General features: G+C 37.1%; 1 protein-coding gene across 1 annotated transcript; it reads left to right on the top strand.

Annotated features, from left to right (window-relative positions):
• Nucleotides 1-561: 561 nt before the first annotated feature.
• On the top strand, nt 562-14,258 carry LOC121503328 (small ubiquitin-related modifier 2-like). Its single transcript, XM_041777662.1, has 4 exons — nt 562-658; nt 2,910-3,041; nt 9,027-9,098; nt 13,539-14,258. Exons 1-4 carry the CDS (start codon nt 638-640, stop codon nt 13,599-13,601), a joined length of 288 nt encoding a protein of 95 aa, XP_041633596.1. The 5' UTR covers nt 562-637; the 3' UTR covers nt 13,602-14,258.
• Nucleotides 14,259-16,350: the final 2,092 nt, after the last annotated feature.

Below are 16,350 nucleotides of genomic sequence, written 5' to 3' on the forward strand. Positions count from 1 at the left end.
TGCAAAACACATACACTCTGAAACTCTGAGGCTTTTAGGATATTCACATAGATTTAGACTTTTTTTTCTTGTTTTCAGCTGAATAGTAAGGTTTCACTTGTTTTCAGTGATATTTGTCAATAAGTAGTGTTTTATTTGACCTACTGCTGTGATAATACGCACTTTTAACGCGTACACGTTTTGTTTTGTTGTAATTTTTAAGTGCTTCTTTATCTAACTGAAAAAACAAGATGGCCGCTGGGATTTACAGGGTTAAAAAGAGAAAAACAGAGGGTGCTATTCTAACCACCGTTGTGTGATGTAGTAAGGATAACTGGACTATAAAATGTTAAGTTAGATTAACAAGGAGATGTAGTGGATGGTGTTTAATAATAGTACATCTATATTTATGTCAAAAAAGGAGAACATTGCTTTGCGCATGCATGTGAGCTCTGTCACGCGCATATGGCTCTCCCGCCCATGCCCAGCCCGCGCTTTCACCCACGTGCCGACGAGTAGCCATTCAACGCAAGTTGCTGTGGACGCGCACTGTCTCGTGGCCGCGCACGTTCGCTTCTGATATTTTAAACTTGAGCGCGTACGTGCGCGTCCTCGTATTCTTTGTGTGGTAGCGTAGAGAAGCGCCAAAAGATTGACCATGGCTGATGAGAAACCGAAGGTAAGTGTTTACTCCTGCTATCAATGAACCTGATTAATTTGACCAGCTTTCTAAGACAGGGGCTCAGTCAAAAACGGAAATTATCAGTGGTCTGGCCCATCTTATTAAAGTTGAGAGCTAAATTTTAACTACCAGCTGTACCTACTTTGATAGACCGGAAGGTTTGTGCACGCGCATCCATCGGCGCGCGGATTGCTTTCTGCTTGATCACACACAGCTGGAGACATCCTCAGTGGAGGCTTTGGTTTACCATCGTCAGAGAGCTAGTCATTGATTACTGCTCATAGATCTCTGTCTGTTTTCATTACTGTTAGCGGGATTAAAGTTCTGCCCTCAGCAGTGGTGTACCACTAATGTTGTTATGCCACGAGCCTTTATTTTACTTTTATCTTGGTTTATCTGTGTTTACATTACCTTATTGCCAATTTAATTAGCAATGAAAGAGAACGAGAACGAAGGGAAACCGTGCACGTGGAAAGGTTTTAAAGTTTAAGACATCTATTAAAGGAATTGAACCATTAAACTGCTAAAGATGATGGCAGCTACAGGTAGGAAAACGAGCTGTACGGTGTTACGGTTCAGCGTGTGACCGTGTTAACTGACGCCTTTCGACTGAATCCATAGAACAGAAGAAAACTCCATGAATTGTTCTTCTCTTTTAGCCTTTATTGTGATGTCAAGACATACATGACATGTATTCATTTCATGGATCATTTTGATTAAGAACTAAACAAGATCAAGTTTTCAACGTCTGTTGTGGCTGTGACAACAGAAAACACAACTTGGCATGGTCACTAGTTAAACCATAACACCAAGTTACCTGGTGAATCTTGCGATACGAGGATCCTACAATTTAGCCACATCTGGATTGCACAATTCAAATTTAAGTTAATTTGTAATGTTTTAGTAGTGCTGTCAGTAGATTTAAATATCTAATTTCATGCTATATAATGGCATAGGTCGATAATTTGAGAAATATTGCATTATTAGTAGATTTGATATTATTTCATAAAAAAGAAAGGACATGTTTCTGCATGGCATTGAGCTGAAATCAAGGGCAGGTCGTCCACTTACCAGTCAATCTGGGTAATCTGTGTATTATGGCTTTTATCCATAAAATTATTATTTTTTTAAAAGTCAAGAGCATAGACCTTTTACAAATGTCCCGGTAGAAATTACAAATTTACTTTGTCTGGTTGAATGAAGGTATCACAGTGTGATTAATCAGCATTAATTTAACCACATTTTCACCCCCTTTGATTGTATAATCAACATTACTCCAAAATTTTGACAGCACTATTTTTTACTCTCTTGCATGTTATCAGTTTGGCTATTAACTGCAATGCAAGAACTTCAACAGAATAATCCATTCACTCATCTTTGCTAAAATCCTGAAATAAAGTATCTCTGTGAAGTTTAAACCTTTTAAATCTTCCATGCATGAAGAATAAACTCTTACTCATCTCAAACTTTGTTGATATCTGTGTTTTTCCTTCCTTATAATGCAGAAAATCTGCAGTTAATCAGTGGACATTGACTGTTTTAATGGGAACATGCCTATAAATGTTTGCTTGAAATTAAAGGTGTCTGATTACTATTCTTATTGTTAAAATAATGCATCCTAGAAATCATGATTTTTTTTTTGCAAGAGATGCGTGCAGAGTCTGAAAAGATAGAAAAAAAAATCTCTGGATGCATTTTAATAAATGAAAGAATTAATAAAACATCACATATAGGGAAATTGCATTGCTTGTGCTTATTAAAAGTGAAGAAGTCAAGTGCAAACACTATGCAATCTCCCTTTTTGACCTTCATTCCCTCACACAATGGTTTAAATAATAGTACAACAACACAACAGATGCAAATAAAAAAGATGAAGACGTTCAGACCAGGAAGGGTCACATTTGTGGTACAATTAACACGTAACATAATATCACAAGCTTTACAGAATATTACCTTTTATTTGTTAAAATATTAAAACTTTAATATTTCTGCTTCATTGAACAGATAATTTCTCGTGTATAAATTGTATGAGCAATCATTTTTCATGTGCATCTATTTATACATCAGCTACAGATGCTTGTTCCCCTGAGCACAAAAACTCTATTTTAAAAACTGTTTATATTATCATCCTGCACTTGTTTCCTTTTTGGTATTCTGGTTCATCCACTCAGTAGTCAGCTGATTATCCCACCTCTGTTTTGCTCTACGCCTGCATTAACCATCCCTTCTCTCTGACTTTATCCCGCAGGAGGGAGTCAAAACAGAAAACAATGAACACATAAACCTGAAGGTGGCGGGTCAGGATGGATCTGTTGTGCAGTTCAAGATCAAAAGGCACACACCGCTCGTCAAACTCATGAAAGCCTACTGCGAGAGACAGGTAGGTGTAGTGTTGGATCTGAACACATTAGGATTCACCAACTGATTAGGGAGATAAAAAGATGCTATTTTTAAAATGAGGAATTCCCAAACTGGAGGCTTTATGTAGTGCTGAGTCTTCACTAATGTATTTGAAATTAAATTACTTGGAAAAGAAGAGGGTGAGTCTCAGAAGGATTGCTCTGATTTTAAATGTTACTACCATTTATGGTTTGTGTTGATCAGAAGAAAATATTAAATCAGAAGCTAAATGAGTAAAATAATGACTACAGTTCCTATTGGGACTTGTTCATAAAACCTGCTGTCATTTAACAGTCCAAATTAGCACATTAAGAATCCAAATGGAAGTGTATTTGATAACAGTAAATGCTTAAATTTTGCTCCTGTCATGTATGAAAATAGATCTGTACATTATGAATGATATAACATCACTACCTGTATACTTAAGGGCATCTGTTCCATTAGAGAGGAAGTTAAAACTAATTTCCTAGAAGTCTCAGTCTCACTAAGTGACACCCTCTGTGGTTGCAAAATGAAGGCCATGATAATTAAAAGAGCACAAGCGACTTTCTGAGGGAATATTGCAGAATTTTGTGTGCAGTGCAGGAGTTATGAAGTTCCGTGTGAGACGGTGACTTTTCTTTTTGCCAGTGTCAATTTTGGCAGCTATTTTTAATTTTGGTCTTAGTTTTAGTCTTTAAATGAAATGCGTTTTAGTTTTACTCACATTTTAGTCATTTCTCCCCTTTTTAGTTTTAGTCTAGTTTTAGTCGATGAAAAGTCAAAACATTTTAGTCTAGTTTTAGTCCATAAAAAGTCCTCGCATTTTAGTCTTTACTTTTAGTCCAAGCATTTTCTTGCCTAAATTTGGTACCAAGTAATGGCAGAGTGTTTTCTGCACCCTGCCAAACCTGAGGTCCCTGTTTTCTACGGCTGAGAGGAAGAATAGCTACAGATGCATTGCATTTTTACAGATTTACCCACAGTGGAGAAATATCACAGATTTTGAATGTCCGACAAAAACTAAATTACATTTTAGTCTAGTTTTAGTCATTTTGACAAAAACTAAACTTAGTTTTTGTCATTTTTGGTCATCACAGATCTATTTTTGTTAGTCTTAGTCTAGTTTTTGTCATGGAAAAAAAGGCTGTCGACGAACATTTTTAGTCATAGTTTAAATTGACGAAATTAACACTGCTTCTAGCAGATTCGTATTTTTAAAGTCCAGCCCAAAGAGACGTGCATGAGAAAACATGAGATACTGTATGTGTGTGCATAAAGGGGGCATAACTAAGTCCAGAGATGTGCAGAAACAGGTTTAGGATAAACTGAGAGTACTGACAGAAGGCTCCATCTGTATCTATGCAGATCAAATGTATTTTACAAATCACTTTTTTTTCCTTTCAGTATAGAATAGTAAAAACTTGGTCTGCTTTTACATGCAAAAGCAGAAAGTTGTCTGTGTTCAAAAAATCCTAATTCATCCAAACATATATATATATATAGCATATATATATATATATATATATCATACCCAAAACTCTTAAAAATACATCATATACACAACAATAACAGAGACAATTAAAGCAAGGCAGCAGAGGCATCCATTATGATAATAATATGAAGTTTTATCTGCAGTATGAGGTACCCTGCATCCTTTCAGGATGAGAAATTTATGGGAATTGGATCAAATTACTGTCTTAAACTAAAACTTTGTCCTCAGGGTAAAAGTGTTGATTTAACTGATGACCGTGGTCCTGTAAAATTTCCCATTTAGCCGTTGGACTATCACTATCTCTGCAGCAAAGCAGCTGCCAAATCTGTTGTTCCTCTGGCCTTGAGTCTTATCTGTTGGTCATTTAAGAACTACACACACTTGTCAGCCTCTGTTTAGTGTCGGACTCTGTTGAAAAACTAAGATATGAACAACAAAAACATGAAAAAAGATTTCAGTGCAGAGAAAGTGATGGACAAGGAGAGATTTTCCAACTTTATATGCAGTCTTTTTTTATTTCAGCCATAGTTTGGTGATGCAGAAATGCAGTGAAGCGAGGCTGAGCTGCAGAAGCTCATGCACAATGCATCATGGTACATGTAGGCTGCTCGCAGGAAGCTCTTCTCTCCAATCCTGCATTACACTCAGAGAGGATTGCATTCCTTCAGGTGAATACGTTTTCCTATTTACACTGGTTTGACATCCATACCAGTGTTAGTGACAGCTTCTTTCAACCATCAGTTTATTCCCTGAACTGGCATACCTTGTTAAGAGTAATAGAACCATTGAATGCTGTGCTTTTCCTGCTGTAACTTGTCAAAATGTTTGTCATTGAAAAAATCCTTTCAAAATGGAATATATTTTCCATTTCAGAGCAAACAGAGGCCTGAATATTTTCCAGTTTGCTGAAGAAGTTTTCATTCAACAGCCGTAGAAGAAGTGTGCTGCCAGATTTATGCTGCATTTACATCACATGAAAATCACTACTGTAATTACTTCATGGTTTAATGCAGCATTTTTTAAGTTTGCACATGTTTATTCTTGATTGGAGACAAAAAGTTTTTAATGAGAGTAATTTCAGTCCTTTGTGCTCATGAAACATGCACTTACTCGCTGGTTATTTGAGATTTTGTGGTACACTGTTCCAGATAAGGGCAAGCAAACAGGGAGTTATTGAAGAATAGCTGATAAAGTCTTGCAGTAAAGGCAATTTTGTCTGACAATAAGACAATAGTTGACTCAAGTTTATCAAATTTTGACACCTTTTCAATACCTAATGTGTCAAAGTGATGCAATCTCTGTTATTATAATGATCAGGAGGATTAAAAAGTACCAAAATGTAAAAATAACAGCTGTTTGAAAAGATGGCTTCATAGAGAAGAAAAAAAACCCTGCACATTTTACTCCTATTCCAAAAAAGTTGGGATGCTCAGTAAAATGTAAATAAAAACTGAATGCAATGATTTTCATCACAGTACAACATAAACATCACATATTGAAACTGAGACATTTTACCATTTCATGAAAGTATTAGCACATTTTGAATTTGATGGCAGCAAAACGTCTCAAAAAAGTAGGGACAGGGCCATGTTTACCATTGTGAAGAAGCTTCTTTCAACAACAGTCTGTTAATGTCTGGGAGGTAAGGAGACTAGTTGCTGGAGTTTTGGGGAAGGAATGTTGTCCCATTCTTGAGACATTGTCTGGATGGGAGCCTATGATCCTTTATCTACTTCCCAGCATTGATGGTTCCTTTCCAGATGTGTAAGCTGTCCACGCCATAGGCACTAATGCAACTCCGTACCATCAGAGATGCAGGCTTTAGAACTGAGAACCAGGAGAACAAGCTGGGTGGTCCCTCTCTTCTTTAGCCCACGGGACACGGCGTCTGTGGTTTTCAAAAATAATTTTGATTCTTCTGACCACAGAACAGTTTTCCATTTAGCTTTTAAGGGAGCTTTGGCCCAGGGAAGATGGTGGTGTTTCTGGATCCTGTTCACATATGGATTCTTCTTTGCATCATATAATTTTAAGATGCATTTGTTGATGGCATGGCCAACTTTGTTGACCAACAGTGATTTCTGGAAGTGTTCCTGAGCCCATGTAGTGATTTCCAGTTCAGAATCATGCCTGTTTTTAATGCAGTGGCCCCTGAGGGCCTGCAGATCACAAGCATCCAGCACTGACCTTTAACCTTGTCCCTTGCTCAGAGAGATTCCTCCAGATTCTCTGAATCTTTTGATGATATGGACTGATGGGGAGATGTGCAAAGTCTATGCAACTTTACAATGAGGAACATTTTTCTAAAATTGTTGTTGTTAGACAGTTTCTTTCAGATTGGTGAACCTCTGCCTATCTTTACTTTTTTCAAATGCTCTTTTTTTTACCCAGTCATGTTACTGACCTGTTGCCAATTAACCTACTTAGTTGCAAAATCCTTTAGTCCTCTAGTTGTTTTTTTATTGGTACCAGTTATTAGGGCTGGGCAATTAAATTAAATTGCAATATGGCATGCTGCAATTTACATATCGCAAAAGTTGCAATAATTCTCTAACTTGAAATGTGTCAAAATGCCAGTTTAATACTTTTTTTGCAGCAGAGATTTTATGCACACAATGAAAACATTCACATTTTGACTGAAAATTCCTGATTTATTAATGTATATGTTTTGTTGTTTAAAATGAGATTGACATAAAAATTATTAGCCCCTTCAATATAGCAATTCATATCAAATTTGTAATATGAGCAGAAATAATTGCAATTATATACTTGTTTTAAATTGTTTTTCCCTAGTATATAATATCTAATATTGTGTATATTGTACTTTATATAGGATGAGGAACCTAAACATAATCGCAAATTTTCGCTGCAGCTGCAATAATAGGGGGAAAAAAAATCCCAGTCAGATTATTTTTGCAAATCGCTCATCTCTACCAATTACTTTTCCAGCTTTTTTCTTTGCCCTGTCCCTACTTTTTTGAGATCTGCTGCTGCCATCGAATTCAAAATGAGATAATATTTTTCATTAAAGGGTTAAATGTCTCAGTTTCAACATCGTATATGTTATTTGTGTTATGTTGTGAATAAAATATGAGTTGAGGAGATTTAAAAACCACCTCATTCTGGTTTTATTTACATTTTACACAGCGCCTCAGATTTTTTAGAACTGGGGATGCACAAGTTGCATTTAAAATGTAAAAGTTGACAGTGTTTCTGGGCAGCTTAGACAGCGTGCACAAGTTTGTCTGCTTTGAAAACAAGAAATAACCCCAAAAGAAGGTGCCTGATTTTGTTGCATTGGTATGGAAACATAAATCATTATTTGATTTTCTCTAGTATCCTATTTAAGTTTAAAATGTTGGAAACATTAAAGTTAAATGACTGCAGGTTTTATTTAAACATGTAGGTACAACTCAATATGCTGTGGAAGTTAAAGTTGTATCCAAAATAGGGGTGGGAGTTGCTGGGTATCTATACATGGTTCATAGTAATGCATGATATTGCATGCATTTAAATAATAATGTTGCTTAAAATGATCCCTAATCCAGGCAACCTTGCACATTTAAGACATTTACAGACTTTAGAAAAAGGCCAAAAGTTCAATCATTACATAAAAGCCATATGATGCTTTTCTAACAGTTTTGGTTCCTAGTATTCTGGCTGTTATCCATCTCTGCGCTGTAGCTCTCTTCTCCTTGCTTGAATGCATTTAGAGCTCCAGCGTGGATGTAAATCTACCACAGAACACTGCTTGCATCTCTTATCACCCAAAACCAAACTAACTTATCTACTCGTCTTTGATTCCTCATTTTAATCACAAACCACATCTCATCTTTTCCATCAGCGGTTTTGAGCCAAATCACGTCTGAAGTCGTCCTTCGCTGCGCTCTTTCCTATAACAGGATGCAGGAAAGCTGACTTATCCTTTTGACTCATTCTGATGAGTTTACAGCGGGGCGAGTGCCAGTTGTGTTCTCAAAGCCATGCTGTTAAAACAATCCTGAGGTTTGACAATAACGTCGAAATTCTGAAGTATCTGTATCCAACATAAGAGAATATCTGAGAAACTCAACCTCTGACATTCCTCCGCATCTGAAAGTCAAATGAGCGTAGAACTCTCTGGAAGAAAGGAAGCCAGAGCGAGGCAGGCCAAAACAGACATGTTTGTTATGCAGCTCATTTTAAACTACAGCTAGGAGCAGATGGTTTTCATTACTGCTGTGCTCCTGTTTCACTGCAACATATGGTTTACCTTTTTCTATGACCTACGAACATCAGACTTAAAAAGCTTTAGAAAAAATAAAAGTACGTAAGACATCACAACTAACAGGAAAGGCTAAACAAGGTTATTTGGATGCTTTACATGAAGAGGAAAACAAGCAGTAGACATGTGACTTAGCAGCTCTTTGTACCTTTAATAATGAGGGTTTCAGAGTTGGAACACAAGGTGTTTTGAGCTTTGTTTATTTAAAAAAATGTCTGTCTCTACAGGGACTTCAAATGAGGCAAATCCGGTTCAGATTTGACGGACAGCCAATAAATGAGACAGACACGCCATCACAGGTAAGTCTGAAGAATTCAAAGAAGGTTTCAACCTCCAAAAACCAACCAAAATGATTTTTCTAAGCAGTTTATTTAAAAGAAAAAGGAAAAAAATGTAAAAAGCAACGGCAAAAAAGCCTGCATGTGGGATATGCTACTCGCTCATACATGCTTTATGTGTTCCCAAATGCCGGATGGCTTCTTATGATGTATTTATACCAGTGTATTCCTATGAGCCAAAGCTGCATATTTCAAACTTTGTTTGACAGGGAGACTACTCTTTGAGACCCTTTTCCTTTATCTAAAAAGATAGCTGCGTCATATATACTTGTGCCACTTCAAAATTCAAAGAGGGGCATTTTTATGGTGCCATGCTCCATCTGAGGCTTCATCATGTTCATAATAAATAATGGGGATGGCTACACATGACCACAAGTTGTTGACCTAGTGTTATTGAAATAAGTCCTCATTCATTGTGTGTGCAAACAGCACGCTGTGCAAAGACACAAACCAGGCTGTTGTCAGTTTTTCTCCTTTGTCAGCTCATATTTCTGTCTTTAAAGAACATGACTGTAAAATTTGAACATGGCTACGCCCAAAACCTCTAAAGCAGGGATTCCCAAACTTTTCAGCCCTGGATCCTCAAAATAATGATGCCCAAGACTTGGAACATTGTCTTGCTGGAAAATAAATTTTATCCCAAGTTACAGTTCTCTTGCAGACTGAAGAAGATTGTCCTACAGAGTTTTTCCTTTATTTTGCCGCTCTCATTTTACCAGCTACCCGGCCCTAGCTTTCCAGGGCCGGCTGCCCTTTGCCCATATTATGGAAGCCCATTTCCACCACTTAAGAAAGGAAAATGTGGAAGTTGGGCAATTAAAAAGAAATTAAAAATCCTAAGTCATAATTATGAGATAAAAAGTCAAAATAATGAGGTAAAAAGACATAATTATGAGATAAACGCAAAAATTATGAGCTAAGACAAGATTATGAGATAAAACCCCATAATTACGAGGTACAAAACCATAATTATGAGATAAAAATCATAATTCTGAGATACAGAATCAAAATTATGAGATGAAAGTCGTAACTATGAGATAAAAAGCCAAAATCGTGAGATATAGAAAGCATTTTGTGATAAACAGTCATAATTATGAGATACTATGTCAAACTTATTGGATACAAAGTCAAAACTATCAGATAAAGGTCATAATAATTACAAAAAGTCAAAATTACAACTTTTTATCTCATAATTATGACTTACAATCCCATAATGTTTACCTCTTAATTATGAATTATTATCTCATAATTTTATCTCATAACTATGACTTTTTATCATATAATTATGACTTTTTATCTCACAATTTTTATCTTGTAATTATTAAATTTTATGTCATAATTTTTATCTCATTATTATGAGTTTTTATCTCACAATTTATCTCATAAATGTGACTTTTTATCTCATAATTTTTTATCTCATAATTTTGAATTTTTAATCGCAATTTTTTTCTCATAATTTTATTTTTTTATCTCCTAATCTCAACTTTTCATCTCAAAATTAGATTTTTTAAATCTCATTATTATTCTGACTTTTTTCATAATTATGACTTAAGTTTTTTTTTTTTTTTTACAGGAATTGCCTTACTTTCACATTTTTTCATTTTTTATTTGGCAGGAAGGGGCTTCCATACCATATAGCTCACTATATGACATTTTAATCTAAGGATTAAGACTAGACTTTCATTTTAAATATCTGCAAAAATGGGTGATAATCCCAACATTTAAGCATATACTGTTGCATGCATTCATCAGGCCTGTAACACTGACATAAGAACAGTGTTAAAGAACGTAGCAGCGTGTGTCCTCTGCAATCATTTGGGTCTTCTTTGTTTTTGGAAAGCATCTCGTGCCCCCTCCCTTGGTTATTTGTGACCCTCACTTTGGGAACCACTGCTTTCAAGTATTGTTTGAAAACAACCTCCAAAAACCTGAGGGGATCTCTGAAAAACTGCACAGAATTACAGAGCATAAAAACTAAAATTCCCCCCAGTGATATACCAAGTCTTGATGTGTGCAATTGTAGGGCATAAAGTACTCAAAGTCTAAACAGAGCTGCAGTAAATACAGACATCAGCACACAGTGAGGAGAGAAGGTAGGAAAATCCATGCACTGAAATTAGGATGTGACAAACTCCAGTTAAAACCTGAAATATTTAAAATTTCATTAATAGATGTAAACTGGAGGGTCAAACCAGTACCTGTAAGTACTCCTATTAGAGTCATAACATCCAGAATGCAGCTGCATTGTTCACTTCTAAAAAAAAAAAAAAAAGGCAGCATGTACATGTCAAGAAGAATTAGACGAATCAGATACTCACTGATAACCATTTAAAGCAGAACAGTCATTTTAAACACCTTTAATCCAGCCCCTGGGACTCTGTATGCTCCTAAACCCCTCAAAACCCAGAGATCTGAGTCCAGAAAAGTTTCCCCTGTGTCTGTCTGTGCTGAAGCTAATTACCTCTTCTGAGACTCACTCTGACAAACCTCACAACAGCTAAACTGCAAACATCACAATGAAACGAGGGTGTGACTTCAAAGAAACAGAACACAGGAAAGAAGAAATGAAAGTGTAAACACATGTAGGGACAATGAATTAGCATTATTTCATAATATCTCAGTTTCAAACACCTGCACATCACATGGAAATCAAAGCAGGAAGAAATAAGATAATCCAAATCATTAATAGAAATGCTTCAAATTTGACATTTCCCAGGTTACAAAGAGCGTAATAACCTTTTGAAAATACTAAAAAGCCTTTTCACTCATGCACTATTGATGGGCCTTTAGATGAGCTGAATACGGTATCTATGAAAAGTATTCACCCCTTTTGATGTTTTACCTTTTTTTAGTTTTTATAAATCAATCATGGTCAATAGAATTTGACTTTTTTGACATAAAATACCCCAAAGAACCTCTTTACTGTCAAAGTGAAAACAGATTTCTACAAAGTAATGTCGATCAAATAAAAAATTGTCATGTAAAATAAGTGACTGTATAAATATTCACCCCCTTCAAGTCAGTATTTTGCATCACACCACTGAGTCTGTGTGGATCGGTCTCTATCAGGCTCAAACATCTGGACACTGCAATTTTACTCCATTCTTTTCTGCAAAACTGCTCAAGCTCTGTCAGGTTGCACGCCACAAATTCTCTATTGGATTGAGGTCTGGGCTTTGACTCGGCCACACCAGAACATTCCCCTTGTTGTCTTTAAACCTGTATGCGTCGGCTCATTGTCTTTCTGGAAGATAAATCTTCTCTCAAGCCTTAGTTCTCTTGCAGTCTGAACATGATTGTCCTCCAGGATTTTCCTAAATTTTGCTGCAATCATTTTACCCCCCTTCCTTCACAAGCCCTCCGGGGTTGGCTGCTGAGAAGCATCCCCCACAGCATGATGCTGCCACCACCATGCATCACAGTGAGGATGGTGTGTTTGGTGTCTTGTCCGAAGGCCAAAAAGCTCCATTTTGGTCTCATCTTGACCATGGAGTTTCCCACATGCCTTTTGGTGAACTCTAGTGTTAATCTGAGTTTTCTTCAACAGTGGATTTCTCTTTGTCACTCTCCCATAAAGCTCTGACTGGTGAAGAACCCGGCCAACAGTTGTTGTCTGCAGAGTCTCTCCCATCTCAGCTGCTGAAGCTTGGAACTCCTTCAGAGTAGTCATAGGTGTCTTGGTGGCCTCTCTCACTAGTCTCCTTTTTGCACAGTCACTCAGTCTGTGAGGATGGTCTGATCTAGGCAGATTCACACATGTGCCATATTCCTTCCATTTCTTGATGATGGATTTAACAGAACTCGGGGGGGATTTTCAGAGCCTTGGAATGTTTTTGTTCCCATCCCCTGACATATACTTTTGAATAACCTTTTCTCTGAGCTGCTTAGAGTGTCCTTTTGTCTGCATGGTGTAATAGTAGCCATGAATACTGATTAACCAGTGACTGGATCTTCCAGACACAGGTGTCTTTATACTTGAGACACATTCACTGTACTCAGGTGATCCAGGCTAGTTGGCTAGACCGCTGTTGAAGTAGGTCAGTCACTTTGAATATTTAGGCAGTGACTTATTTTACATTACAGATTTTTATTTAACTGGCATTCCTTTGTAGAAACCTGTTTTCACCTTGTCATTAAATAAGTATTTTTCTTTTTTTTTGGTCAAAAAAGCCAAATTATATTGACCACGGTTGATTTATTAAATCATTTAAAGGGTAAAACGTCCACAAAGGTGAATACTTTTCATAGGCACTGTATATAAAGTGTTTTGTAAATTGTGTGTTTTTGCTTAAAATGTCATGTTGTTTAAAGATATTGGAATATATGTACACCAGAACAGACAGTAGCACTCCAGCCTTACCTAAAGATTTATACTAAATGATTTCTTTTGTGTGTTGACAGTTGGAAATGGAAGACGAAGATACAATTGACGTGTTTCAGCAGCAGACGGGCGGTCTGATTTAATCAGCCATGTGCATCACAGTTTTCCTCCTTCACACAGCAAACCAGTTCCCAGTCGGTCACTCAGCTGCTTCTTTGAATCTCGTCCTGATGTCTCAACAGAATCTCATGCAGAAGAAGTTTTCATTTCTCTGCTCTGCTTAACTGCTGTAAACTATTTTCATTCTTATCCTCTTGATTTTTTTTTGTACAGAAACATCCCAAATCACCATGCATTCAGGGTTGGTTTTCATGCTGAGCTGTGGCAAATGTTAAGGACCTTTCTTCCAAATTAGTTGGTGTTTTTCTGCCATTGCAGACAGAAAGGAAAAGGAGATGGAGGGACAATGCATAAAACTGAATTTACTGATCAAACTTTAAGCTAGGCTTGTTCAGTATCCAGCCAATCTGTTCTTACGGTGTACTATTTTGAAACTGGCCATGACTTTGTGAGCGCAAGAACCAGTTAGGAAATGGGCCTGGAATGTCATTTGTTTTATGTTATCATTAAGAAATTTGATTTTATACATTTTTATATTGTAATGGATGTGTAGGGAAATGTTTTTGACCAGGCCAAGCTTCAGATTTCAGGAAGCCTGATGAGACGTTCCAGTCAAATGAACACCTGTAATATCTATGGAGATGCCTGTTAAATAAAGCTATTGTCTTTTTCCAAACTTCCACTAACTGTGTGTGGCTTTCTGATGGGGTAATTTGACATCCTTATGGCCAGAAATACAAATGGTTGCAACAAGAACGCAGATATTACCCTTGTTTTGATGATTTAAGGTTACCATCCAAAGATTTTTCAGCTGATATTCAATAAAAGAACATATTTATTTTCGTCCCTTGCACAAATGCTTGGGATATTATTTAGTAGATTTGTTATAGGATTTTACGTGATTACCTACCTTGTGTTTTTGGGAAAAACTTCCCTTATTTAATGATCAGTACTGTCAAAAAGCCCTGAAGCTTTAAAACAAATACATACATATACATGGACGAAAGTATTGGCACCCCTGGAATATTTCCAGAAAATACACCATTTCTCCCAGAAATGATTGCAATTACAAATGTTTTTGGTATACAAATGTTTATTTCATTAGTGTTCATTGGAACAACACAAAAATAACAGAAGAAAAAAGCCAAAATTTACATAATTTTACACAAAACTCAAAAAATGGGCCGGACATGTTTTTGGCTACATTCACATCTGGCGATGTCTCTCTTCAGAGCCTCAAAAATCTGTTGTATGAACTCCACATGGGGCTTCAAGTCCTTGACCTTGTTTGTCACTCCGGCCAGCACCATGGGCAGAACCATGACCAGATAGAAGTCCAGGGTGCTGTTCATGGCGGGACAGGCGAACTCATTCTGAAAGAGGAAAGATGAAACCGTTCAGGGTTCGTGATTTGTGTTGTGGTTGTTGCTCAAGGCTCATTTAAGTTGAGGAGAAGTGCATGTCTAAAGTAGGCTACGTACTTTGAAATAGTTTTCCCTACTCTGCTCCAGCAGCTCTGCGTCTACCCCATTGTTTACTTTCTGTATCAGAAAACTGAGAATGAACTGAGAGATGGAGGAATCATGACGTTCATTATCATACATGTTCATACTCTCTGTGAATATACTTGCAGAGGCATATACTCACATAAAAGTCCTGGGTCTGTGAGTACTTTTGTCTCAGCCGGACAGGAAGGTCCTCCGTGAAACTGCAGCAGTGGTCGTTACACACTGGAGTATCAACAGTACTGAAGAGAGAGCAGAGGATGAGGATTCATGGCTGCAGGTTCCAGAGGAGAGTGCAGATGCTGCTGGTTCAGTAGATGGAGAGACTCCTGGGGTCTTTGCAGGATAAATCTGCAGGACTTATCAGGGAGAGGCAGGTGCCCATATGGCCTCATGTTGTTTCTCTTTTTATACCAAAAATCAGGAATGTTACCTAAGGGGGAGGCACTGACTGGAAGAGAAGTGTTTGCTTCATATATTTGTATTCAGCTTATTCTTTTTTTAATGATTGTTTTCCTTTGTTTTCCCCCTTTTTACCCCCATTTACCCATTTTTGCTTATTTTTGCCTATTGTTGCAAATTCTTTTTGCTACTTTTAATACCTTTAATTTTTATTTTTGTGCTTGTTTACCAGCTTTATGCCTATTTTAAACTATTTGTGTTGCTTTTCACCCATTCGTTGCCACTGCTTTGCCAATTGTGGCCCATTTTTACCACTTTTAACCAATTTTGGTCACTTTTTGACCTTGTTTTCCACCCTTTTTGCCACCGTTGACCCATTTTAACTTTGCCCATTTTTGCCACTTCTCTTTGTCACTTTTAATCCATTTTTGGTAAAATTTTGACCCTGATTCCCACCTTTTGCCAATTTTTGCCACTTTTAAAGGGGACATATTATGCAAAAAAAAACTTTTTCAGGTTTTTCTAACAATATGTACCCCTGGCCTGTCCACAATACCCCCCACATACCAGAAAAATCCACTCCCTTCCACCCTCCCTTTCTCCACCTTTCAGAAAATGTGTGCTGAAACAAGCTGTTCTCAGATTTTCCCCTCATGATGTCATGTAGGGAGTAAGCACTGCCCCCAGGTTTGGTTGGACCTCCCGGCTTGGAAGAGAGTTCCGCCCTCCCTCCTCTCCTGGTCTTCCTCTAAGCTGCCAGCTGAGATGCTGGATAGCTCAGAGGCTTACCCTGCTGACTTTGGTCTGTGATATTGATGGTTATTATTATTATCATTAATATAATTTTTGATTATTATTATTATTA

This window comes from Cheilinus undulatus, linkage group 21 (genome assembly GCF_018320785.1).
Source record: "Cheilinus undulatus linkage group 21, ASM1832078v1, whole genome shotgun sequence".
NCBI lineage: Eukaryota > Metazoa > Chordata > Actinopteri > Labriformes > Labridae > Cheilinus > Cheilinus undulatus.

Excerpts from the sequence above, each read along its gene's own strand:
- LOC121503328 (XM_041777662.1), top strand. The coding sequence starts at position 638 with ATGGCTGATGAGAAACCGAAG. Across the intron at positions 3,042-9,026 it reads AAGCCTACTGCGAGAGACAG|GGACTTCAAATGAGGCAAAT; the intron begins GTAGGTGTAGTG and ends CTGTCTCTACAG. Across the intron at positions 9,099-13,538 it reads AGACAGACACGCCATCACAG|TTGGAAATGGAAGACGAAGA; the intron begins GTAAGTCTGAAG and ends GTGTGTTGACAG.